This window comes from Aspergillus ibericus (genome assembly GCF_003184845.1).
Source record: "Aspergillus ibericus CBS 121593 unplaced genomic scaffold BO80scaffold_44, whole genome shotgun sequence".
NCBI classification, from domain to species: domain Eukaryota; kingdom Fungi; phylum Ascomycota; class Eurotiomycetes; order Eurotiales; family Aspergillaceae; genus Aspergillus; species Aspergillus ibericus.
In genome coordinates, this window is record NW_020292142.1 from 37403 (window position 1) to 63052 (window position 25650).

At 52.8% G+C, this 25650-nt stretch overlaps 7 protein-coding genes across 7 annotated transcripts; 4 read left to right on the top strand and 3 right to left on the bottom strand.

Moving 5' to 3' along the window:
• Nucleotides 1-3159: 3159 nt before the first annotated feature.
• Nucleotides 3160-5409, top strand: BO80DRAFT_363767 (stress-regulated transcription factor RPN4; the record flags this gene model as incomplete). The annotated part of the gene is made up of 1 exon (XM_025716119.1): nucleotides 3160-5409. One exon carries the CDS (start codon nucleotides 3160-3162, stop codon nucleotides 5407-5409), a length of 2250 nt encoding a protein of 749 aa, XP_025571795.1.
• A 2496-nt stretch (nucleotides 5410-7905) lies between these two features.
• BO80DRAFT_504675 (uncharacterized protein) lies at nucleotides 7906-9744 on the bottom strand (the record flags this gene model as incomplete). Its single annotated transcript, XM_025724438.1, has 3 exons — nucleotides 9442-9744; nucleotides 8823-9323; nucleotides 7906-8766 (listed from the first exon to the last, which is right to left on the bottom strand). Exons 1-3 carry the CDS (start codon nucleotides 9733-9735, stop codon nucleotides 7906-7908), a joined length of 1656 nt encoding a protein of 551 aa, XP_025571796.1. The 5' UTR covers nucleotides 9736-9744.
• A 5122-nt stretch (nucleotides 9745-14866) lies between these two features.
• BO80DRAFT_363786 (histone H4) lies at nucleotides 14867-15194 on the bottom strand (the record flags this gene model as incomplete). The annotated part of the gene is made up of 2 exons (XM_025716121.1): nucleotides 14867-14892; nucleotides 14951-15194. Coding segments are annotated over 2 exons (270 nt in total), but the record flags the coding sequence as incomplete, so codon positions are not given.
• Nucleotides 15195-16093: 899 nt separating this feature from the next.
• On the top strand, nucleotides 16094-17052 carry hhtA (histone H3). The gene is made up of 3 exons (XM_025720182.1): nucleotides 16094-16163; nucleotides 16272-16379; nucleotides 16449-17052. The coding sequence occupies exons 1-3, from the start codon at nucleotides 16139-16141 to the stop codon at nucleotides 16724-16726; spliced, it is 411 nt and encodes a 136-aa protein (XP_025571798.1). The 5' UTR covers nucleotides 16094-16138; the 3' UTR covers nucleotides 16727-17052.
• Nucleotides 17053-21677: 4625 nt separating this feature from the next.
• Nucleotides 21678-22597, top strand: BO80DRAFT_189732 (uncharacterized protein). Its single transcript, XM_025714101.1, has 2 exons — nucleotides 21678-22160; nucleotides 22213-22597. Exons 1-2 carry the CDS (start codon nucleotides 21916-21918, stop codon nucleotides 22424-22426), a joined length of 459 nt encoding a protein of 152 aa, XP_025571799.1. The 5' UTR covers nucleotides 21678-21915; the 3' UTR covers nucleotides 22427-22597.
• A 535-nt stretch (nucleotides 22598-23132) lies between these two features.
• On the top strand, nucleotides 23133-25243 carry BO80DRAFT_189734 (MFS transporter). Its single transcript, XM_025714102.1, has 3 exons — nucleotides 23133-23647; nucleotides 23706-23960; nucleotides 24019-25243. The coding sequence occupies exons 1-3, from the start codon at nucleotides 23281-23283 to the stop codon at nucleotides 25194-25196; spliced, it is 1800 nt and encodes a 599-aa protein (XP_025571800.1). The 5' UTR covers nucleotides 23133-23280; the 3' UTR covers nucleotides 25197-25243.
• On the bottom strand, nucleotides 25231-25635 carry BO80DRAFT_189753 (uncharacterized protein). The gene has a single exon (XM_025714103.1). It carries the CDS (start codon nucleotides 25588-25590, stop codon nucleotides 25291-25293), a length of 300 nt encoding a protein of 99 aa, XP_025571801.1. The 5' UTR covers nucleotides 25591-25635; the 3' UTR covers nucleotides 25231-25290.
• Between the last annotated feature and the right edge of the window lie 15 nt (nucleotides 25636-25650).

Below are 25650 nucleotides of genomic sequence, written 5' to 3' on the forward strand. Positions count from 1 at the left end.
GGATATCAACGCTCGGGACAACTGGGGCAAAGCTACATCCAACGAGTGGAGGCAGAAACTTCTCTGCGAAACCATAGGCCCTGTGCGGACGGACGAGATCGGTGATAGACATCCCCCCGTAGGCCGCAAGATTTTACCACGGCTGAATGCAGAGTATCCAGCCAGCTGGGTGAGATAGTGGCACCTGGAGTAAGAAAGAGAGTCTCCAGAATTTAGTGTTACCTCAAGTTCTGCTGAGTTGCCACCAGTTTCAGCTGTCCCGTCGACCTGTAGTGGGCCTACAACTGGGTCTCTGGGGTTATTGACAGGCCTCCGTGACCATAGCTTGCACTCCAGGAGCAACAGTGGAGTCTCGTGGCTTGCATCCAAGATGTAGTTGCATTTAACTATCCCCAATCAAAGTATCAAGATGCAACGTTGGTCAACCCATGTGGACCGGGCCAACGCCCTGTTCGTCCATGTTGCGCACGTCAGAGGCGGCCACGAGCGGGCAACCTTGATGAAAATTTTCAGGGCCAAGAGCAACGTGTTGAGATTTTAGCGGTCTTCCGGCTTGCATGTGAAAAAAGTACGAGAAATTAGATCGGTGCCGAGGGAAGGAACAGCCAACCAGTCACACCACCCGAATCACCTCACTCGTTCAACATCTGGAGAGATCTACGGCGATGATTCGAGCATCTCTGGCTCAACCAGTGCGTATTCGTAATCGTACGACCACTAGCCATGCAGATTTTGGTGACTAACTCTTGTCGAAGCGATCATGACTCAACTTCAGAAGCGGCCAGATGCTGCGCCGGACCATGGGTATGACTCCCTCCGATATAGGACATGTGCTGCCGGTTCGCACCAAGTACCATGGAAACCCCGAGACCCAACCTGTCATGCCATGCTCGAGCGTCAGCTGATCTCATCACGCGGGTTATGAGATGCATTGCTGCATGTCTGCACCGGCAAGAGCATGGCAGCCCTCAACCGCAGCAAACCGGCCGACAAGTTCGGATCAGAGGTGCCGTGAGAATCAGGCTGCTAGCGCGGATTCTTGGGGCGGCGCTAAGGCAGCTCGGCCCAGCTACCCTGTCAGTGTCGAAGACCGCGCGCTCGTCGTCGGCGACCACAAATTCCGAACCCGGGGTTATGCCTTGGCGCCGGCGTATTGCCGACCTTTTTCCGGTCCGATCGTCTCGACCATCCCACCGAGGCCTGGAAGCATTCAACATGACAGACCTGATTATGAATCACGCTGACACAGTGGGTGGAATGCAGTAGTGTGTCCCAGTACCATCTGGTGACAGATTTCCGGGCATGTCCGTCGAGTCCGCGGTCGGTCGGTCGGCGGGGGCCCGTCACGCTGGTGAGTGATGCGTTACTAATGCTCGCTCATCCATGCGGCATGCACTAGCCACATCTACTGTCAATGTGGCGCAGGCATCCGTGGCTGGTGGAGCGCCCGAATCCATGATCGGCACTAGACCCTGACGCATCCAACCAGGGCAGGCTATGCTGAAGAAAGGATCTTCATCTCGACCTTTCTTTCTGGCGAGCACAACAAATCCCGCTCCCTTGTCCATCGTACATGTCACCTGTAAGGGCTGTTCATAATGGCGGCCCGATCGCAAGACACACGAGATCGGTGTGTCTTCTGCTGCATTGCAGGCGGTCGCACTTACTAAGCGACAGACTGTGGCTTAGCCGCGCCTGCCTGGCAGTTTATTGGCTGCCTCGAGTCCAGGCATCTGCCTCTGACACCAGTGGAGTCCGTCTGATGTTTGGTGCGACTACTACGACTAGTATCGACCGACCTTACTATATCGGGCTGCTAGAATGGGACTGACTCAAAATTCATCAGATAGTCAATCTATTTCTCGGGCGACTACCGTAGCTGAGGAACCGTGCCAACTGTCTAGGCTGCGCCGCGTGAAATGAACGCGGCGCTATCAGAACCAGCAAGAATATGCGAGAAAATTCTTTCAAGGCAGCAAAGCCAACGATTGAGTGGTGGTCCGAAGATGGCTGCACGCTCGGACGAAACAGCTGAGGCTAGCGTGGGCAGGTGGGAGGGAGGGAAAACCAAAGGGGAAGAAAAAAAAATCAAAATGGAAAAAAGAAAGAAATGAAAAAACAAAAAAAAGCAAAAACAAAAAAAAAACAAAAAGGTCATGCCTAGGGAAAGGGGGGGAGCCACAAGGACAAGCTCGGAGATGCAGAGAGTATTGGGAATGGATTGTGGCTTGGAAGTTAGGACATCGGGGGTGGGACGCAGGAGAGAAGCGACCAGGTCCCCGGAAGCTGCAGATCGAGGCGGCCAAGTGGGGCCCTCGTAAGGCAGTAAGTTACGTGTTGGCCAGTACGGGTAATGGGTTACGGTATGACGGAGGATGAGGGCCGCTGTTGATTCCCACTAGGTTGGGTTTTTTTGAGTCAGGATCGTCGGGCTTGTCCGTCAGTGTATGTACACCAACGTCATCTCCCCATAAAAGAGGTCCCTCCCCCCTCCGGATCGCTCCCAATGCCTATACCCATCCCTCCTCTCTCCATCATTCAATTTTAAATCATCCTATTGATGACTCCTCCACCTCGCTAGACATTCGACGTTTTAAATCACTGATCTGCCCGTTTCATCTCTCTTCTCCCCCTCATCCCTTCATCCCATTGATCCATCCATCCACTCACCCATCCCCTCTGCTACTAGTCCCGTGGTCCTTCGATATACAGTAAGTTGGCCCGTACCACTCTTGCGGCATTCTTACGTTTCCTTCTTCTCCTTCGTTCCTCTGGCCCGATGGTATCTCGCATCATTGGATCAGATCAACTCTAACCAGACAATCTTGAACTCTAGTCCGCCCGCTACCAAGGATTGCCCCCCGACTGAGCCTTTCGTCTGCCATACCTCCCCCTTTCATTGGACTTGCTCGTGCTCGACGTTTCCAGACTCTTCGACTGTCTTGCATGTCTTGTTGACTCCGGACCCTTCCGTTTCGCTCTCATTGACTCGATCGGCACAGTCATACGCTTGGCCCCTTAAGACTTTTTTGTGGGGGCCGCCGGTGCCAACACCTATATTATAACTCTCGAGCCAACTGCGGTGGCAAATCCGAGTCTCCAGCAGCTCTCCTGTCGGCGTCATCTTCCCGGGGACGTCCAATCGCGGACCAGCACATTATGTTCATGCACCCTTCTGCACGTAAGGGTTTGATCACTGAACCAACTTCCGCTCCATTCTTCAACTACCAAGACCCCGTTTGCATACAAGACGACCAGCTCCTCGATTACTCTCAAGAGGCCGCGCTCCACTTCTTCGACCAACAACAACCTCGCCTGCAGACTCCATTCCAGTACCAACCGGATTTGCAGTTCGCTTCTCCGCCCTCTTCCGCGCCCTCTTCGCCTACCTCCTCCCCCGCCTCGACCATCTCCCCCTATCCGGCGACAACTGCAGTTGCCCCGGAATACTCCTCTGCCGTCTTTGACGGTAACTCCTTCGAGGCCCCTTCGATGACACCTTCTTCCTCCTACAACCCTTCGATCAACATCCATCATTCCGCATCGCCGCCCTCACAGACCTTCCTGCCTCAATACACCCAACCCTACTACTTCAACGGCAATCCGATGTTGGCACAACAGTCCGTCGCAAACAACCACGGCTGGGACGCCAATCTGCAGCTGTTGGGCCAGGCTCGTCTCCCGAACAACCTCTCCCGCGTGCCCCAGTTCGCCCAGGATTCGCAGTTGAAAGCCTCCGCCAGTCCGTCTTCCAGCCGGTCTGCACCAGCCGGCAGCTCCTACCAGAGGAACAACGGCCTCTCGAAGCCTCTGTCCACTCCCGTGCAGACGCCCGTGCAGAACTCGCTGCCTGCGGTCCCGTTCCAAGATGGTAGCCAGACTGACGCAGAACTTGCAATGAGACGGGCTGTCTTGGAACAGCAGCAGAAGCAGCAGCAGCAGCAGCAACAGCAACAGCAACAGCAACAGCAACAGCAACAGCATCATCATCATCAGCATCACTCCAGCGACTACTCATTAGCTCCTTCGGTGTCGAGCGTGAGCCACAACTCGCCTGTGACTCCACAGACGGGATATGAAGACCTCGACGACGCATCGAAGGCAATTGTTAATGGTGAGAACCGCTTTTCCGATGTGGACAAGTGGATGAATGAATACTTACGCCTCGATGCGCTTCCAGACTACAATCACCACAACGCGAACGGGAACATGTCCATTGGCATTCCCAAGCTCAATCGCACCATTTCTGACATCTACCAAGACGAGCTCTACAACCCGACTTTGATGTCGACCCCGCAGGTGCCCAAGCAGCAGTCGACGAACCAGCCGAACATGTTGGCGCCTTCGTTCCGCAATGTGATCGCCGATCGTCTCCAGGCTGCGAACCAGGGTCACTTGACCGCACGGTCTCAGTCTCCGATGGTGAGCATGCAGCGGGATCGTTCGCCCTTCCGGCAGAACTCTCCCATGGCTGCGGAGTACAATCACGCGGCTCTCCAGCAGCCCCCAATGGCCACCAGTGCTCCGACCTCGCAAAACGGGGTGAACATGGGACCGGCGGCCCAGGGCGAGCCTAAAACCATGTCCCCCAAGGATGCATTGCTGGACTTCAATGAAGGCGATGATGCCGGTCTCCCCTTGTTTCCCCCGTCCTCACAGCCCGACTTCAATCTGGGGGAGGCACTTGGCGGACTCCGCCGGGAGAGTTCCTCGTCGTTCCAGCCGGCTTCGAACTTTACTTCGATGGAGTCGTTTCCCACCCAATACGCTACGCAGGCACCCCAGCAGTTTCCCTTTGCTCAACCGGCCCAGGGTCACCGCCAATCCCAACAGCAGAACAGTCTTCTGCATCAGACTCCCGAGTTCCCTGCGTCTCTCCCTCGGTTCGACTCTACGGGTAGTGATGTGCTTCCTTCGACCGAGATGACATCCCCCCAAGCCCCGCCCAAGATGCCCTCGCAGGCACAGCCTATCAAGGAAGAGATTACTCGCCCGGAGAACACCTCCGCGGATAGCGGCACCTACACCTGCACGTACCATGGCTGCACGCTACGGTTTGAAACCCCGGCCAAGCTGCAGAAGCACAAGCGCGAGGCACATCGCCAGACCACTCCCGGGGGCCACCTGGTGAGTCGCGATACGTCGGCCCGCAACTCGCAGGCGGGCCCCCACAAGTGTGAGCGCATCAATCCGTCGACGGGCAAGCCGTGCAACTCGGTGTTCTCGCGGCCCTACGATCTGACGCGGCACGAGGACACGATCCACAATGCCCGCAAGCAGAAGGTGCGGTGTCACCTGTGCACGGAAGAGAAGACCTTCTCGCGCAATGATGCGCTCACCCGGCATATGCGCGTGGTGCATCCCGAGGTGGACTGGCCCGGCAAGCAACGGCGGAGAGGACGGGAGTGAAGCTCGAGTGGAGTCGCAGCCCCCCTCTGTGATGTGATGGAGGGGGGGGGAGCTCCATTCAGCATCCTCCGGGTCTCCTCCATGGTGACAGCATGGCGGAGATCTCTCAGTGACCTCCGGGTGGGCGGGCGTTTGAGTCAAGATGACGAGCCCCCAGCCTCCGACGTCATGGGCTAGTCCCAAAGAGGCAAGGACTCGCTAACGGGCCCGGATCGCCGGCCCTGCCTTCCTCTTTGGGCCCAGGGCCTCAGGCCGCGCCGCTCGAAGCAGCAGCCATGACATCATCTGTGTTCCCTTTGGGACTGACGTGCCGCATTTTTGCGCATTTCCTCCCTCCGATGACGTATCCGTTTCCTTTCATTCCCAAGCAGGCCTTTCTTTGCGATTCTCTGTTCTTTGTGCATGCATGCCGTGGGTTTAGATCTCTTTTGTTCTTTTTTCTTTTTTTTTTAAATCGTGGGTTTTCTCATTGGCTGTGGTTCAATCTGGTTGCATCAAAAGAATCCGTGTATATGCACGCCCATTCGCCGCGGGCGGTGGTCGTTTGGTTTTGTTTTCGAGCCAGTTGTTACGATTTTGGGGCTTACGCTGTACTATATTTCTCCCCTGTATGATGGTTACGTTTTGAGATGTGGCTTGCACTTTGCATTGGGTGGCATGGGTTGGGGATTGGCGCGCAGATTGTCCTATGGTTTGTACAGTATGAAATGTATACATACAATGATTGTTCTACATAATGAACTGAACTGAGTCGAATAGGGGCTGGCAGGAGCTATAGACGATAGTCGGGAGCTATGAACCATGGGAGCTCCAAGCGCTATGCCTTGGGCTGACATGTACCTAATACCTAATCACTTAGGCGGCAACTCGCTCCTTCCCAAATCCCAAGATTAAGATCCGCCAGGCATACACAGTACGGAGTACATACTTTGTATGAAGTAAATGAATCTACGGACAATGATATCCGCGAATACCCATGTATCCATCCTATGATACAATCCTTCCCTCCTTCCTGCGGTGCTTCACTCCCAAACATCGGGAGAATTCTCTGACATCATACATACATATGTACTATGTACGTACCCCTGTCTATACTCCGTTTCTGCATGATTCCCACATTACATACATACATACACACACACATTCTTTCGAGTACACCCTCTCTTGATGAAATCGATGTGCACGGAGTACTTTGGTTTTGCTTTTGGTAATGTGGCGGTGCATACATCTCTAGAACAAACAGATCAAATAGTGCAAAGTGTGCAAACAGCGCTGTACGGAGGACCATCATACCGGGGACGGTTTTCTACTCGGGTCAATGAATGAATGAATGAAGGAATGGAATGGCTGTACTCGGGGTAAATGTGCAATGAGTGGAGAAGATCACACAATTGATTTTTTTTTTAATTTATCTTACTTTCTTTAGTTGTTTAGGTTAGGTTAGGTATCAAGTATGGTAACTAGGATCTAGGGAGGTATGTATGGTCTGTAAGATTCACTGTGTAGTGTATTATCGAGGATGGATATTGCATACACAGTATTGGATGGCTGGATAGCTACCCACTTAGTACTAATACATGAAGAGGATTCGCATTCCCCTCACTTCAGCGGGTGCCAGTGGATCAGTGGACCGTCCTCTCCACCAGTCCACCTGGCTTCAGCTGTGGGTAGTGGGTACTATGCACTGGGTACTCCGTCGGTATTTCCCTTTCCGGTGCTGATTCGATGGAGGAAAATCCTACAGTAGGAAGGAAGGAAGAACCACATCGTGCACAAAGTACGAACATCATCGACGGGCAGGGATGGGAGATGGACGAATCAGCGGATGGTGGTGGTGCTGGTGCTGGTGGGGGAATGTCCGATGTGCCCTAAATCTAATTGCTAGCAACCCTAGCCCTACCCAACCTACCCTGCCCTATCTAACAGCGAAAAGGTCAACATGACTGATTGTTAGTGTTATCGAGTGGAGTGTAGTGTGTTATTTCCTTTCTGTTGGAAAAGTCCATATGATTATTTGTAGAGGAATTCGAGGTGGGTTTATAATTCTCTTGCTATTTTTAACTGTTGGTGGTACCGTATAGTTCGTTCTGGATCGGCAAATGGAACGATGACAGAGTAGAACGGATTCTTATATATATAGAGTACACATGTACTCTGTCCTGATTTCATCTGTGCGTCTATCGTGCTGAATATGCTTAAGATCAGAGTGCTTACAGGAGTGGAGGAAGAGGGAGGTATCGGAATACACCCGGAAGCAACGACAACTTGTCGGTCTGCCACGGGCCGGCGGATTGCATCTTATTCTCCGGAAGTAGGTCCAATCAAAGGACTCATGGAATGTTCTGTGATCCATCGTACCTACTTGATTGATGTCATGTCCGAGCTTCAGTTCTGGGCTTCAATATCTTACAGGGTGGTGAAATGGATTGATTTCTCCGTGCTATGTCCGATGGGATCCTAAGTCTCTGACCGAGCAAATTGTACGGCTAGGAAGCCTCAAAAGAGCGAGGCGCCCGTTGCAACCTGAGCCATCTTCCACGTCCCAAAGGCATCATTCGCGGCTCCCATGATGAGAATAAAAGCCAGACGCGTATCTTGCTCATCGTCGTTGACTGCAAACGCATAGCTGATCCGCGAGGCGAACGATGCGATGTTGGCGGCTTCACCCGCAAACGCGGTGGAGCGCGTGGTATCATTGGTTTTCTGACTCAGCTCGTAGAAATGCCACGCCGTCACGACGGCATCGTGCAGACATAGCACGGCGTCGAGAAAGGCCCCCGTTCCGCGGTAGTCCTGGACGACGAGGTTGCCGGTGCGGAGGACCGGGGCTTTCTCCCCGATTTTCTTGAAGATCGTCTGAGCGGGACCGCAGAAGACAACCTTGAGAGCGATGCCGCACCCCTTCGAGATGTAGGAGAGGATCTGCACCTCGCTGTCCCCTTTCGGGAAGGGATAGTGGCCTTCCGAGATCTTATAGACCACCGTGACGGCGACAGCCCCGATCCAGGTGAACAGGTCGAGGAAGGAGATGTCGGGCACCCCAATCATATTGAGGAGGTCCGAGATGATGGGGATGTGGATTTTGGTATCAAGCACGCCAAGGGCCGCCTGGGCCAGTTCAGCCAGCACGTTCAGGAGGGCGTCAACGACAACCTGCACGCTAGACAGCGTGCCATCCACGAGGATGGCTGCCCACTTCTGGAGGATCTCCACGACCGACAAGGAGTGAAACTGCTGCACCAGATCCTGCAGGTGGCTAAACACGGCGCCCAGCACCTGGCCCTCGTTGGCGACCGCCGTCAACAGCTCCAGGACGAGATTCTCGACCTGGTCGAAGGCTGGCGGGTCGCCCAGAATCTGTAGCTCCCGCGCATGGTCGCGATACGTCCGAGCTCGGGGGACCAGTCACTCACGCGGGCCCACTGGTTGACCTGCTGTTCAACCTCCAAGATGGTGCTATCCAACGCCTGTCGCGCTCGAGGAATGTAGTTGACCTGATCATGCAGCCATAGCCTAATGAGGTTGTGCATCACATCCTTCGTCCGTCGAATATCATCCCAGTGCAGCATGGCTTGGAAATATTGCTTGAGCTTTCCCCACGTCGCGTTCAGCTGCTTCAAGATCCATACCCCAGCACCGGTCCACGCATTGTAACTGTCCAAGATAACATGGTAAAATTGCGCGCCGATCTTCGCAAAGAAGTGTAGATTCTTCGTGGCCGTATCGTAGACCATCCTTCCCACACTCCCCGCCCCATGCTTCGTTGCCTGCCAGATGTCGCCCCAGCCCGAGCTGATGGCGCCCGGGACCGATCCCAAAAGATCTCCCACGTCGCGATCGGGGACGGATGGATCGACCAGAGGGGTGAATTCTGGCGACCCAAGGATGCCACCGGCCACTGTCTTGCTGGGGTACTGGGCGTTCCGTAGCAGTTCCGCCGAGTCCAGGGCAGTCAACCTGGAAAATATCTGGTCTACCGGATTGATGGTGAGGCTGGCATTTGTCAACGCGACAGTTGGCGGAGAGATTCACCCGGGCGTGTGGAGCGGAGAGCTGCTGATCCATCTGGGTGACCCGGATGACGGTAGTATACGACATGAAAGAGGTGGCGCTCTGTTCGGGGGGGCTGGCTAGGGTAATCTCCTGGGCCTGCCACATCCTCCCGGTCTCTGCTGAGGACTCCCGGCTCCAGTGGTGCCCACCGGTGTGGCAAGTGCCACTTTGTTCCTCATCAATCGCGAAGAGGAGAGCGTGCCCGTCTCCGCTCTGCAGGGCCTCAAATTTGCCCGTGGGCGAGACCACCTGACCTTGCACGTAGTTCTGCATTAATTCTGTGGAGGCTGTCAGCTTCCCGACGGAGCCAGACAGAAGAGGGGGAGGGACTTGTCCAAGTCGTAGAAGAGCTGCTGCAAGCTGAAGGCTGTGCTGGAGAGATTGACGAGCGTTTTCCGCAACTGGTCTCGGACGTCCGGATGGCTGTTGAAGTAAGGGGTATCGAGCTCCTTGTCAAGGCCCGCGACGGTGAGGTTGACGGACATCTTCATGGCCCAGGGCTGACCGGCAGGACCCTCCGGCTGCTGGAAGACGTTCCAGACGATGCTTCTGCGCGCATACCGGATCGAGACGACCTTGACCTGGCGGCAGAACAGGTTGAAGGTGACATTGTCGGCGCTGTTGAGGGTGACGATAGGGGGCAGAAGGTGGGACTCGGGAGGGTTCCTCGGATACCGCAGTCCAGGCACTGGCTCGGCCCGCCTCTCGCCTGGTGGGATAGATGCCACTGAACAATGTATCCTGCAGAGAACCAGAAGCTTGTACAGCGCCGGACTACCTTACTTTGGTATGCTGTGTGCTCCCCGTCCAGAGGCGACAAATCATCTCTATCGGTCTTCCTTCTCTCAAGGCTTCTTTCCCTTTTTGTAGACCACGCTACCCAAGGTTTGCCATGAGGGATTCTGAGGATGGTGCCAAAGCCGCCGCTCGAGCATTGACTGCTGGTCTCTTCTAGGCCTTCAGGCCAGGATGAATGGCCTGTTTACACTCGAGCTGAACTCAATCATGCACCCTGTTCAACTATATCCCCATCAGTCACTCTCACCCCCCTTTCCACGTCCTCATGCCGCCGGAGTGTGAGACATATGGTGGCTTAGACGTTGATAACAAGACTCAGTCGGGGAGAGTAAACCTGTCGTTTGACTTGGCGGCCATCCCAGCCTCGAAGCTGCCTTTGTTTGATTCTACCTCCACATACCTGATGGCTGGAGGCTTGGGTGGTTTGAGCAGGAGCATAACCAGATGGACGATATCCCACGGAGATCGAATCCTGGTTCTCCTGAGTCGACAAGGCGTCGAAAGCCCCTAGAGCAAATGCATTCTTTGGAGGAGTGCGCGGCCATGAACGTGTCTATCTTCGCGCTCACATGTGAAGTTGGCGATGACGAGGCCGTCAATTCAGTCATTCGAGAAGCCCAGCAACTGATGCCTCCCATCAAAGGACCTATTCCGGCATCTACGGTTGTCAATGTACTTCTACATGAGGCATCTGAACAAGGATTACAAGCGAACCAGATCATGCAGTCTGCCAAGTTTCCAAAGATGACCCTCGTCCAGTGGGCCAGGATTTTACGATCAAAAATCCAAGTTCATAGTATCTCGATCGCCACTTACCCACTCGGCGTGACTTTTCCATTTTCCTGTCATCCGTATGCAGTATTATCAGTGCCAGTAGTGAATTCAACTACGCCTTTGGATGTGCCTACTAAGGTGCACTGGCCCGGTCCAGTATCTCGATGAGACAGAAAGCTGATTCATTTAGAATCGTGGAAGGGGCCGGATACACTGCCGAGCACCAGGGGGTTGGCTCCTTTATGCGCTCCCTGGGCTTGCTGCCCAGTCCCGAAGACTCCCTGTCTCCCCTATCAAAATACTACTGCGACCCAGGGTGCAAACTTCATAATCCCAGAGACACACAGGCGGTTGGCATCATGACCAAAGAGGAGATGCAGCGGAGTGGGCTTGTGCGATATCGGTCAGTCGTGCGATTTGTGAACGGCTTTCCGAGCTGCTTGTTATCAGTGCGGAGGATATGGATCCGGCAAGCCCGTTGCATATGTATGGAGTAGACTCGCTGGTTGCGATGAAGATGCGAGGTTGGTTCAAAGAGGCATTGCAAAGGACGTCGCGTGTTTGATATCATGAGTAATCGGCTGATTGAAGTCTTGGCTCAAGAGGTCATGGGTGTGGCTGTGAACATGTATGGACTCCGTACTGGTATTACCATAACAGTGTTGGAGCAAGGACTCAGATACTAGCTTCTGGAAAATTAGATTCCCATGTGCCTCCATTTGCTTGCAGCGATCTACGGTACCATCCACATGGGACAGATCCGGCGACATTCCTGGGATGAGCACTCCACATCCCAAATGCGACAGCATCATGGAACCAGGCCTCATACCCCTGTAGCGCCGATCATGACAGCTTAGCATAATATGGGAATACCCTTAGGGAGGTATAACGAGCTTCCCTCTGGCGTCATGATGAACGGAATCTTGCGTACCGGTCCAGTGAACGTGGTCGGCTTGGCATTAGAACAAATCCTGAATTCAGGTTGACGAGAACCAGCATGGAGCATGATCCACGGGGCTTTCAAGTTACTACAGTACTGCTATGTCAATGATGATCAGTGCAATAACTGTGGCTCGTAACAATAACATCATGTCATTGAGATACGAGGACTGGTGACGTAGTACTGATCTACCACCTTTGTCGCATGATCTGTGGGAAGCACGTGTATCATGCTCTAGATCAATCAATTCGATAGTTAAGCTTTGGCAACGGGGAAATTGCTTGTTTGAGTTAATCTCGCGTAGATACGGCTTGGGAAGCGGTTTCTGGGCATCCCAATCGCGGTTAAGTGGGTGCTTTTGTTCCTTTAGGCGTGTGATGTTATGTCTATCTATTTTGCCGTGCTCTTTTTAGATCTCGACTTGTGTTAGCAGGCTAGGGAAGGCCTTGCAGCGGTGAACATGATCCAATCTCTTGGCTTCTCTTGGAGAGCAGAGGGACATTCCTGCGCGTGCTCTTTTGTGCTACTATGTAGTTAGACCGTCTTGTCAATCCTACTGGACAACCCGTTCTTCTGCAGGTTCTCCTAATATGTATTCCCAACGGTACTTTGCACGTCCGCCACTTGTGTCTGCTCAACGTGGTCTAGCTTTCGTGGAGACATGATGGTATCTCCTGGTCTTCGGAGGCCGGTAAGCAAGGACCATAGTAGCACAGTTGGTATGTATTTAGTAATTGGCATATCAAGGTCAGGTTGTGTCAGTGTTTGACAACTCTCATGGTGGAGTCTTGTGCTCGGAGTGGTCATGGAGAAGCAGTATGGGCCTTTGCTGTCATTGTAAGTCCTTTGTGGTGCAGTGTGATCTTTGCTCGTTGAGGAGCGGTCTGCTTGCAATAGATGGGAAGGGCGGTCATGAGTTTGTTCAGTCTCTGACAGCAGCGAAGACGGCAATAACACAATCGCATGGTTTTAAGGGCCTCTCACGACCAGAAAGCAGACCAAATCACTCTTTGTTGCGTCTCCACCATATATCATATCGCACGGGTCTCGGTCTTGTCTTGCAACGCAGTATATCCAGCTTCACGTCCAGTCTGTGTGTCCCACCCATGCCACTCTCTTGGGGATGCCAGTAACAGCGAGTAACGGTGACAGTATAATCCCGAATCTGCGACCGGTATCCGTAGACGTCCAACCTGCTGCCGGCTTGGGATCTATGGCATGGCCATCGAGGACGATCGTCATCTAGATTTCATTAGATCTGAGCGTCGGACATATTCTGCGTTAGTTCCTGCGGGCTGTTGTATATCGCACAGCGATCATTCCACTCTGGGCATTGTAGGATAGACGAGGCGTTGTGGTGACGCCTGCAGACGCGTCCTGGCCCCGTGACCGTGGTTCAGGTAAGCAGGTGGTGGCCTGGGGCAGTCAGCAGCTGGATGAGGGGCGTCGCGGGTGACGGTGCCCTTGTTGGCCTTCATTCATGATATGTAGGGCCCTGTAGAGGGCCTGGTAAGTCCTTGCTGGAAGTATCAGCAATATGAATTAGCAGGAGACGCGGCATCAACGATCTGCTCTTATCGATGTAGTAGAGTCAGGAGCTACTATCGACTTGAACCCCCGGTCAGGTCGGGGCGGGTTGGGTTGGGGCGGTTTGGGGCGGTTTTGCGGGTTGCACCTTTCCGGGGGTTCAACTCGCAGCTGGGTTCAACTCGGCTGGGCTTGGATAGGCGCTGCACGGCTCTAAGAGCTTGTTGGGTGTGATGCTGTGATTTTGCTTGTCGGGGGTAAATAACGTCTGATCTCTATATTAGTGTCGGGTTCTTATTCTCGACTGTCGTAGATAGTTGCTGGACGATGTTTAGATGGCCGTTTCATGTTGCTGTCATGCGACCGACGTCATCGGAGCTGCGGGATAACGCGATTTTCGATCTTGAGGGGAATCTATCTCATATGTTGGAGCTTCTAGCGATGCTTATATCTGATTATCTTGTTGATTGGGCTTTAACGTTCGTAGTTTGAGTTGGATTGGGGTGTAGGGATAGATCAATCAATGGGTTGGATATATATATCTGGTAGGTAGGCATGTATACCCGCAGTGTGGAAATATGTAGTTTACAGTAGTATGTCCACAACGACGCACTTTTACAACTATTGAGAGCATGAACTGTATTCCCCGAGAGTCTCATACACATATAAGATAGTCAAGAATGAATATGTAGTACTTGTTTACTATCATACCCCAAGATCGACGATGTAATCACAGAAGCCATCTTAGATGGCGGAGCCGGAGCCGGAGACGCGTAGCGCGTCCAACATCAAAATCCACACAGAAGACACGAGCAGGCAGAGTTTTACCGCACACTGGAGAGACTGATTCTAATTATAACAAGCAACAAAACCCCTTCATCAATGACATAGAGCATACGGACAATACAGGCCCGACTGCGACACCGGTCCCGTTTAGGAACCATACTACATCAGTCAGGCTTCAGACGCGTACGTAAACAGAGTGAAAGCTATCGACTACAAGTTCTACAATGAGACATTTGTGATCATCTTTCGACCGTTCGTATTCATATCGGATCGCGTCCAAGGTCGCGCGATCCTCCTTAGCCTATGGCACCAGCCGAAGCATAAAGGCCGCTATGATACAGAAATTCAACCACGAACACTAGCAGACCAGTAGTGGACGCGTAATAGTAAGTAAAGTACGATAAAACAAACCCAGACCCATGATACTTGTAATGAAAAGATCAAGAACACCCCAACGTCCCAGTCATACCGTGAACCAACCCGAAAAAGCAACCCGTCGCGTCACTGCTGCGGAAGGACAACTGACGCGCCGACCGCGCAGGATGGCTAAAAGAAAGAAGCAGGAAAAGAGAAATGCATTTAACCACCGAAACCGTAGAGGGTACCTGAAGTGCATGTTAGACGCATTGCCACCGACTGGAGTTCGCGTCGAGGGGTACTTACGGCCCTGTCTCTTGAGAGCGTAGACAACGTCGAGGGAGGTGACAGTCTTGCGCTTGGCGTGCTCAGTGTAGGTGACGGCGTCACGGATGACACCCTCGAGGAAGGTCTTGAGGACACCACGGGTCTCCTCGTAGATCATGGCAGAGATACGCTTGACACCACCACGACGGGCGAGACGACGGATGGCGGGCTTGGTGATACCCTGGATGTTGTCACGCAAGATCTTGCGGTGACGCTTGGCGCCACCCTTGCCGAGACCCTTTCCACCTTTTCCACCTGTTGAGACGCGTCAAGTCAGTTTGACTGTTGATCTGGGATAGATGGATGGATATTCCATCCCATCCGGGATGGGAAAGGTCAGATCGACTTACGGCCAGTCATTTTGACGGTTGACTAAAGAGATAAAGTTGAATTAAAGTTGAGGGAGAGAGGGTGAAGTTGATTGGGCGGTTTAAGCTGAGAGGATGGATGTAAAGGGAAGAAGACAGCAGCATCCCATGGGACGGGAGATATTTGTATAGCGAAAGGCGCCGCGCGGGGAGGGCGTCGGAATCACACGCTAGAACGCGGATCAACCAATCAGCGGCCAGGATCCCGGCCGGCGGACTTGATCTGTCGGCAACGTGACCGGGCAGGGATGATTCCGCTGGTATGTCGCTGATTCCCATGGGAATGCAGCCAACCACCGAGATCAATCACCGCAGGGTGTCAGAGGCATTCCTGTCGATGGCTGCGAGCTGCTGCGACAAGCTGATAGAGACACATTCCGAGCCTGAGGTTGGGATCAAGGTGAGGCAGGGGCAGTTTCTAGATCCGTGATCCTGGCTTCCTATTGGCTGGCGGGGGCTAGGGGCCTCGCTTAGCGCTCCGAGGCAGGCTCGACCGCCTTTGGCCGTTCCCGCGCGACCCTTTGATTTTCCCAGCCAAAAGTGAGCCCCGAAATCACGGCTTATGGTGTGCTGCTTTCCGAGCGTTTTTTCGATCAAAGGAACGCCGCGCTAAGGCCCCCCTCCGTTGCTGGCAAACCCAGATCACCACCCACCCTTTCGCTTACTACAAATACCTCCCCCCACCCGCCTCCTCCATCCTTCTTCCATCTCCTATCTATCCACCTTCATCAACCTTCCATCCTCAACGTCATCTTTTCATCTCTAAAACAACTAAATCCATCAAACCTAATCGGATAAAATGGCTCGTACTAAGCAGACTGCCCGTTAGTGCCCACCTTACTGTCCTTTCTCTTCCTGGTCGCTGGATCGCGTCACGGTCGCGGCACCGGGGCCTCATTTGGAACATCACCGCTAACCACCTCTATCTACAGGCAAGTCCACTGGTGGCAAGGCCCCTCGTAAGCAGCTCGCTTCCAAGGCTGCCCGCAAGGCCGCCCCCTCCACCGGAGGTGTCAAGAAGCCTCACCGTTACAAGCCCGGTATGTTCCCCTCACGTCTGACGTGGCAAATCACCACCCGAAGGCATCCGTGCTAATAATCCATCTCAGGTACCGTCGCTCTTCGTGAGATCCGTCGTTACCAGAAGAGCACTGAGCTCCTGATCCGCAAGCTGCCCTTCCAGCGTCTGGTTCGTGAAATCGCTCAGGACTTCAAGTCGGACCTCCGCTTCCAGTCTTCCGCCATCGGTGCTCTCCAGGAGTCCGTTGAGGCCTACCTCGTCTCTCTCTTTGAGGACACCAACCTGTGCGCCATCCACGCCAAGCGTGTCACCATCCAGTCCAAGGACATCCAGCTCGCCCGCCGTCTCCGTGGTGAGCGCTCTTAGATTAATTTCTAATGAGTCGATTCTGTTTCTGGTTGGCTCTTATGGGAAGGCGATAACGGGGTTTCTTTTTCTTTTCATGACTACTGGCGATACATGATGGGTTTGCGAATTTCAATGGGTTTCGGCACTGGGTTTTCGTTATTTCTTGCTGCGCAACAAATAGTAGCTGCCGATTCAGCGGCTGGGTGGAATTGATCATGGGGATGCATCCGAATATGTACATTAAGAAAGCTTTTACTTGAAGTGACTTCCTCGGAAGCGCCACCGGATGGCATAGACGCGAAATGCAGTATCTATGAAACAATCCAGCCCGTTTGAGATCCGCCTGAGAAGGTCGTACTTGTAGACGCGTAGATGTGGCACGGTCGCAGCCTGGTGTTGCTTCGCTTGCCAGGCTGTCTGCATCGCTTCTGGAAGGATCGGTGTACGCCATGCAAGGATAAGTCTTCAGTCTACTACGTACCCACCCAATACTGTCCGAGAAAGGTTGCCCGATGATCTGCGACCGTGAAGACCAGCGATGTAACATCGGAGATGATGCACTTGTCTTCATCCAGCCTTACCACCGTTTCGGTTACTTTCTACAGTGCATTTACGATGATGTCGCGCGGTCAAAAGTATTTAATCGCCCTGAGACTCTATAGTATGAAGTACAGATAACCATCGCGAATCACGGACTACGAAGTCTTTCTGGATGACGACTGCCAGGACTGCGCCCTTGGGTTCGGAAACTGCAGCCTGTGAGTCGCCACTTAGGGGTAAAGCCGGCCATAGGCATCTGCTGTGGCCACAACCATCGCCCAGAAACTTGTCTAGTTGGATTTGGAAGATTACCTGGCGTCTAAATGCCAAAGATGGCTTCAGTTACGAACTACTTCTAGCGAGAAACTGTATACTTTCGCGACGAACGGCCCACTGCTATATGGTAGAGATAGATAATGGGAGAGAAAGGGTGGGCGACTGAAAATACCGTACGGTGTACATAAGGAGTGACTCAACCTGTTACTCCCAATATGTCTGAAATGGCCTAAATCAGGGATCAGGAGATAAATGATGGGGCTCTAATGGCTTCATTCGCAGCTGCCTAATGGAAATCATGGGGTGCCTGTAACATCTCCCCTCTTCCTCATCCAGCCGCACTCTTCTGGTTTCATGTCATCCCCCACCCTGGATCACGGCGAGTTGGAAATGACCCCTTTTTAGGAAAATGACTGTAGCCTACAGGTGCAAGATCATTTACTAATCATAAGATGGATGTCTCTAAGATCATCAGATGTCCTTCGCACGTCGAGCGAACCCACGGCCAAGATTGCCGAACCACGACCGAGCGAGTCCTCCCAACAGGGAGTCCTTTTACAGAGATGACCACGGATATTGATAGGGATAGCGAAGGCGATATAGCCAGAAAAACAAGGAAGAGATTCTGTTGGGCTCTAATCACGCACCCAATCTGTGTCACGCGTATAAGGTGACACGACCATCTCGGGGAACACAGGGAAGAGTATGGGCATCGATATCAGAAGGAGAGAGAGGCCTTTGCTTTGAGCTTGATGCGGCCTATCCACTTTTATATGTGTACGAAATTATTACTCTTGGCCTCTGACCCTCTCTCACTACCTAAGAGGATAATCGACAATAGAAAACATCAAGACAAGAGTCTGGATATTCTGAGGAAGTGATGGCGATGGGGTTCGGGCCTTATCGTCGTTATCGCTATCGCATCCGTCGTCCATGGCCCTCACCATCAACCCCGCGGGACAGCGCGTACATGAACACATCTTCTGAGCCCCTATTGACCTTCCTCATTACTTTCAGATCAAAGAGCTCCATTCCATAACCTGCGGGAAGTACTGCGTGAACCCCATGATAATGACTGGACTGACAGGCAAATACATCCTATCCCCCGATACCACGCTCTACGACCAAGCAGTATCAACAAGCAGACTCAACCCAATATTTAAGCCTCTCTACCATGCAGCGGGCGTCCAAATATTTCCCCGACGAGCAAGGAATTTATATCATCAGGTCGGCTGACCAAGATATGTCTACATATCTATTGCGAGCTGCAGACCCCGTTAAGATGCCCCAGCATCTTGTACAATCGGTCGACGATCACGGTCCTCGTTTGCGCAGTGGAGGAAATCAGAAGGGAGCGGAACATATAAAGGCTGGTGCTGCAAACTGCTTAGCATGGATTTGAACCTCTGGTGGTGCTATATCGCACGATGGTGGATGCGTGGTGAGGTCAGAAGGGCTGGGTGGGATCTATCGATAATGGACTCGGCGTAGGGTATGGGATAATATGTGGGCGACCAAGGAGGACTCGCCATATCTTGGGAGACTAGACAGCATCCGGAAATGTCGGATTTCTGTGTCTTCCTTCGTCGTCCGGGATAGCGACTGCGTTTCGGGAGAGGAACCCGCATCATACACGCATCGTAGGCGGGCTTGGAATTAGAGCTAATTAAGTAAATGAGATATTATGGCATAGTTCCTGCAGAAGAGGCAAGACAAAGAGGTATCTTGAATTCTAACGTTTCCGAAAAGGAGACTTATGCTTTCATTGCAGCGGTTCGAGCTGTAGCGTACTCATGTTGTAGATATTTAAAAGCCAAAGCGAATATATATAGCGAATCGAAGAGAAACAGTGCCCAACACCCATCATTAAACTGAACCTACCACTTTCACCACCAGTCCCACAGAGTCCGTCGTGACCATCAACTAGGAAAATATCACTTGGTAAATGTTACATCACCACGGAACGATAGCACGTGTCCTCTCGGATCCCACATATCCTGGACCTGACAACCCTGGCAATGACTAACCATTAATGTTGATACTGCTGTTCATGAATTATTCTATAACTGATACAGACTCTCTTTGCTGTATGAAGTTGAATCGCCCATGAGATGGAATTTCAGACCCATGAAGGTCGAGACATACCCCCCCGAACCGATACATTCACATGTCCGACATCGAAGTAACAGATAGACTCAATAGCTCATTAGGATACCAATAATTAATCTCAGCTGCTCTGCCTTTAGTCCTAGTGCTTTCTAACCATTTAGTGTCAAGAGTACCAGTAAGTAGTGGATCAGGTGATGGAACGCGGCCGATTAGAGGTGCTTCAGGTTCTGTTAAATTCGTCCCACTCCCTCTTGCTATTCTGGACATTCCCTCTTTCCCCCCGTCCTCCTCGCTCTTCAATAGTTCATGAAAGGAACTTTCTCGAGGGGGAACATTTGATACTATCATGGATATCCCAGCATGAGCATTATAAGTATGTTTGAGGTAACTTCTATCTAATCTGTATCCCAATTTATCTCTTCTGTTTAGATGACTGACTGCTTGATGTTACTTCTCACTCATAGGTCCAAAATACCGAGGATCGTGACTGTTTACGTCGGGTTTAACTGTGATATGGGGAACTTGCATTATAACGCAGCGAATGTCAGGGCTGTGGGAGGTATCTTGTGGTTCTTGTTATCACTGATCTTAGAGGAAGATGTTGCCAATAGTGCTGGTTCTCTCCCGGTAGTATAGAAAGACGCCACTAGGCAGATGGTCGAAGAGGTGCCACACTTGCCGTTCACTTCAGGATCGATGGAAGACTAGGTTGTGCCGTGTCTCAGAACTAACTACTCCGTACCTTGATATGAGCTTGGTTCAACAGTGACACAGCATCAGGGGCCGGTAGGGATAGGGCCTGGGTATCCACTAACACTGAATGACCTTTACAGAGTAAGTATTTGCAGAGTAAGTGGGACTTGTATAGATGGTTCACTGTATGCGCATTCTGATAAAGTGCTTTCCAGTTGTGAGATTCTTCCACTGGACTGCCGATCGTCAAGGTTGATATATGTTGTCTCAAGGGTAGTTTTGGAAACCATATTCCTAAAGGTTAATGCTGCGAGACTGTCCAACATCCACAAGCTAATTTAAAGGCTAGCCCCCTTCGCAGACACCTGGTGCTGGCGAGTTGCCGTCGAAATTGCGGTAACGTGAACTCTGGACTAGTCAAATGCACGAGGCGCGCTAACCAGCGTAGCAATTTCAAGCTAAGCGGCCATGACCAGCGCAAGTTCTCTACTCCAAGTTCATAAATAGAGCAGAGCTAGTGGGGTCTGCAGCTTCTGATGGCTTTAGCCCAGTGATATCGCACCATTGAGGTTCTACTGCTAGTCACCGAGGACTCCTGCTGAGCGAGCCAAACACGCAGATAGCCGACCATGGGGATTATGCTAGTGCTACAGTAAGATCGAGATAATGGGAATTCATCCATTTCAGGTGATAATGGTAAGCTGGACCATCGACAGATGTTGATTCAGCCCAAAGGCTAGGATATTTTGGACGGATAGATATCCCACGGGATACGGAGTACGGCTTGTTGATTGGAAAAGTCCGAATCCGCTCGAAGCACAGACCACGTCTGCAACCCGGCTGCCTGAAGAAGCAATGAGGATGAGGCACCTTGATCAGAGCCTAGGCGCGTGTGCCCGACGTTGGATATATCACAACCTTGAGATCTCCCGGATGGCGGTCCGGGGTCGTTGCGTGGCTGACTCGTATTTCATGGCACGAGTGTGAAGGATCAAAAAATCGGTCAGTGTAACCGATTGCAGAGCAGGTGTTTCCTGCTGCAGATTCGTCAGACCATTCCCTCAAGCGATGCTTCTTGAGAGGACACGAGTCCATGGATGCAACGTATGACATTCATGCCATGACCACCTGTTTCATCGCTTTCTTTTGCCCTTTGATGTTGGGGATTAGTAATCTCTCCGGATGACTTGTGCTACTCCGTACGGATACGGAGTAGTGCTATCTGAGACAATATTCATCTGCCTCTCCAAAGCACAGCGAAACCTTAAGGGTGGTGGGTCGACGGGATGGCCGACGGACCACGGCCTGCATCTGCCGCTTGATTGACAGTCAATTCATAAATGATCAGCGATACAGAACTGTCACCGGCCATGATCTTTGATTCTTGCGAAAGAGATGGGTGTCGGGGGATGACATTCCCCGCACAATGGAGACTGCAAGTCTGAAACGACCAATTCTAGCAATCAAGCACAAATTGCTAGGTACACAGTAGAAGAGTACCTATCCACGACTAATCCATGGCTATAGGTGATTGATTCGATTAGCTGGCGCTTAGCCTGTCACAAACAAATAGCCAGGTGATCCACAAAATGATCCTTGGATCAGACAACGTCGGATATCTCGCCCCAATGAGAGTACGGCATGATGATGGCTGTCTTGATCCTGACGAATCCACGGGCAGTGGCTTCTGGCGGCGGATCCATTACTTGAAGTGTTCGCTCCTCTGTGCAAGCCACTGCTGCACAGGGCGTCACCTCTGGTGTTATGCCGTCGGAACCCCTCCGCCTGCCGGCCTTCTGGAACAGGCAGAAATTGTCACCCTATGCCGAATCAGGCTAGTGGCCCGTGGATCACCTGCCGTCGCTAAGGCGCTAAACCACAATCAGGTCGGTACGCGACAATGCTGAATGCAGATTGTTTGTGAAAGACCCGAGGTCAACAGCGGACAGCCACTTCTCGACCAGATCGGCGTTCTGCAGGCCGATTCATTCTTGTCCGAGCACTCTTGCCAGAGCCCTATTTTTCGTCCTGCGATGGACGAGCTCATCGCCATCCGCACCCCTTCGACCAGCTACCAGAGTTCACCGCGCGGCTTGGTGAGTCAAAGTGTCAAACATCATTTGATCCGTCGCAGAGTTTAGAAGGCACCGTCCAAACAAACCTCTATCTGGACCTCGGTAACTCTCCCATCGATAGATAGCTCGACTGCTCGCGATAGTTCCTACCCAACGGAGATGCCCCACCGCCGGACCTGGACTAATCAGGGACGAAATTGCGCAAGAAATTGTCCTGAATGACCCCATTCTGCCACGAGGCACGCGGATTCGCCCATGGATCCTGAGCCTCCTGGGCTGGTTCGGTCCACCTCGGCCGAGCCCGATCAATCTCGAGGCCCTCAACATTGCCTCCACTCCAGTTAATGCGCTGCATAAGTCTAGCGTAATGCGCAGACATCGGCGGCGGCCCCCCTTTTCGACTCGGGTGGGCGGTGCTCCCTTGGGTCGGGGGCGTCCTGCGCAGCTCAACTCCGTCCCTCTGACTGAAACCGGTGTTGATCCCGAGGCTAAATCCACACGATTAGTCGTAGTGACGCTGCTTGGCACTCCATGGAGAGAAAGGAACAGAAATTTCGTGGGCCCGTTCGATCTGTATATATAACCAGGGGTCCATCCTGGATCATCCCTACGGAGTAGACTTTCTTAACCTTGTTTTAGGGTTGTGATCAGCTTTGTTGATCTCCTTTGACGTCTCGTCTTGTGAGACCATCCCATACCCTCATCTCCAGACCAGGACCATACCCAATTCGGTCTCTATTGTACGACCAGTGGACTTCCCTTGTCCGACACATATCCATCTGACCTCGGCTCCCCAACTTCTCCCCCAACACCGCAACCATTTCACCGTCACTCGTTCTGGTCCCCCCGCATATTGCGAGCAAACTACGATCCTCCCCCATGGCGAGCGACAAAGGTGTGCCCTCGGTGATCGAGGCGCCTGCAAGTCGCAAGATCCCGTTCTGGCGCCTTATCACCGACCAGGGCGTCGTCACCCAGGAGATCATCGACCATCACTACCCTGGCTCGGGCACGGAAGAGGATCCCTATGTGGTGACATGGCTCCCCGAGGACCCCCGCAATCCGATGCAATTTAGTGCAGCAAAGAAATGGTCGTTTACCATGGTCATGGCCATCGCCACCCTGGCCGTGGCCCTGGTCTCTTCCGGATACACTGGTGGTGTCCTCGAGATTGAAGAACAGTTCGGGATCGGCACGGAAGTCGCCACGCTCGGTGTCTCTCTTTTCGTCCTCGGTTTCGCAGTTGGTATGTCTTTCCCCTGCGGTGGGCTTGGCCTTTCAAGCATATAGCTAACAATTCACAGGCCCCTTGCTCTGGGCTCCCTTCAGTGAAATGTTTGGCCGACAGGTTATCTTCTGCATCACTTACGCGGCCCTCACGGCTTTCAGCGCAGCCAGTGCTGGCTCGCAAAACACCGCGACCCTCATCATCCTTCGCTTTTTCGCTGGCTCCTTTGGGTCCTCTCCCATGACCAATGCCGGTGGTGTCATTGCCGATATGTTTGCTGCAAAGGAACGTGGTATCGCCACGAGTCTGTTCGCTGCTGCCCCATTCCTCGGTAGGTTTGAACCCCCACATCCTGACCTCATCGCCTGTAACTAACATTTGCGACCCAGGTCCCGTTTTGGGTCCGATCATTGGCGGCTTCCTGGGCATGAACGCTGGATGGAGATGGGTGATGGGCTTCCTGGGCGCCTTTTCTGGCGTCGTCTGGATCATCGGCTCGCTTACTGTTCCCGAGACCTATGCGCCGGTCCTTCTTCGTCGCCGTGCCGAGAGATTGAGCAAGCTCTCTGGAAAGGTGTATCAGAGCAAGCTTGACATCGACCAAGGCAAGACGACCTTGAAGCAAGCCTTCAAAGTCGCCCTGTCCCGCCCGTGGCTGCTGCTCTTTAGAGAACCGATCGTGTTCCTGTTGTCTCTGTACATGGCCATCGTTTACGGCACCCTGTACATGTTGTTCGACGCCTACCCGATTGTCTTTGAGGAGTACCGTGGCTGGAACCAGGGTGTTGGCAGTCTGCCGTTCTTGGGTATCATGGTTGGCATGATGGCCGCCGTCGCCTACAACATCTTCGACAATAAGCGCTATGTTCGGACACAGGAGAGACACGGTGGGTTTGCACCCCCGGAGGCCCGTCTGCCTCCATGCATGGTGGCCTCATTTGCTGTTCCGATCGGTCTCTTCTGGTTCGCATGGACCGACGCTCCTTCGATCCACTGGATGGCCTGTGTCGCCGCCGGTGCTCCCTTTGGTTTTGGGTTGGTCCTGGTGTTCCTGAGCAATCTGTCTTACCTGATCGACACCTACACCATCTTTGCTGCGTCCGTTCTGGCGGCCAACTCGGTGATGCGGTCCATCTTCGGTGCCGTGTTCCCTCTGTTCACCAACTACATGTATGAGGACCTGGGTATTCACTGGGCCACCTGCATCCCGGCATTCCTGGCCCTCGCCTGTGTCCCGTTCCCGTTCCTGTTCTACAAGTACGGCGCTGCGATCCGCACCCGTTGCAAGTACGCCGCCGAGTCCGACGCCTTCATGCGCAACATGCTGGCGCAGTTCATGAAGCAACCCGCGCCCCAGGAGGAAGCTCCGGCGGAGGAGAAGTTCGACCGGACCGAGGCCCCGGCCGTTGAGGCTGACGCTAGCGACTCCGACTCGAGCACTGAACAGCTGCCCCCGGTGCACCGGATCAACACCAAGGCGTCCACTCGCACGGCCAACCAGTCGCTGTACGAGGGAAGCCCTTATGACATCGACCGGGTGAACACTCGCGAATCGTTCAAGCAATAAATCCCCTCCCGGGACCCGACCTCGCCCGTGATACCTCTACTACCGACCTCGTGAATAATCTATAGTACTTATTACCCCACTCCGACTCCTGAATCTAGACACGACTGTGTCCACGCGAGATGTGCATGATGGACAGACAGAGAAAGAGGAAAAAAAAAAACCAAAAACCGGTGTGACTATTAGACGACTTGCATGGTGATATACCCTTTTGATTCTTTTCTTTAGCTTGCATTTGCATGATAGATGGCGGTGTTTTGTTTCTACATCTCGAACGATAGAACGTCTCCATACACAACATAATGAAATAATTCAATCTATATGCCTGAGCCTGGAGGTCCCTGCTGTAAGTTGTAAGCTGTAAACTGTCAGCTGTAAGGCTGCCTACCGGATCCATCGGGGCGGATCGTCATCTCTGACCGATCGGAGATACGGGCCTGACCTGACCTCGGCTACC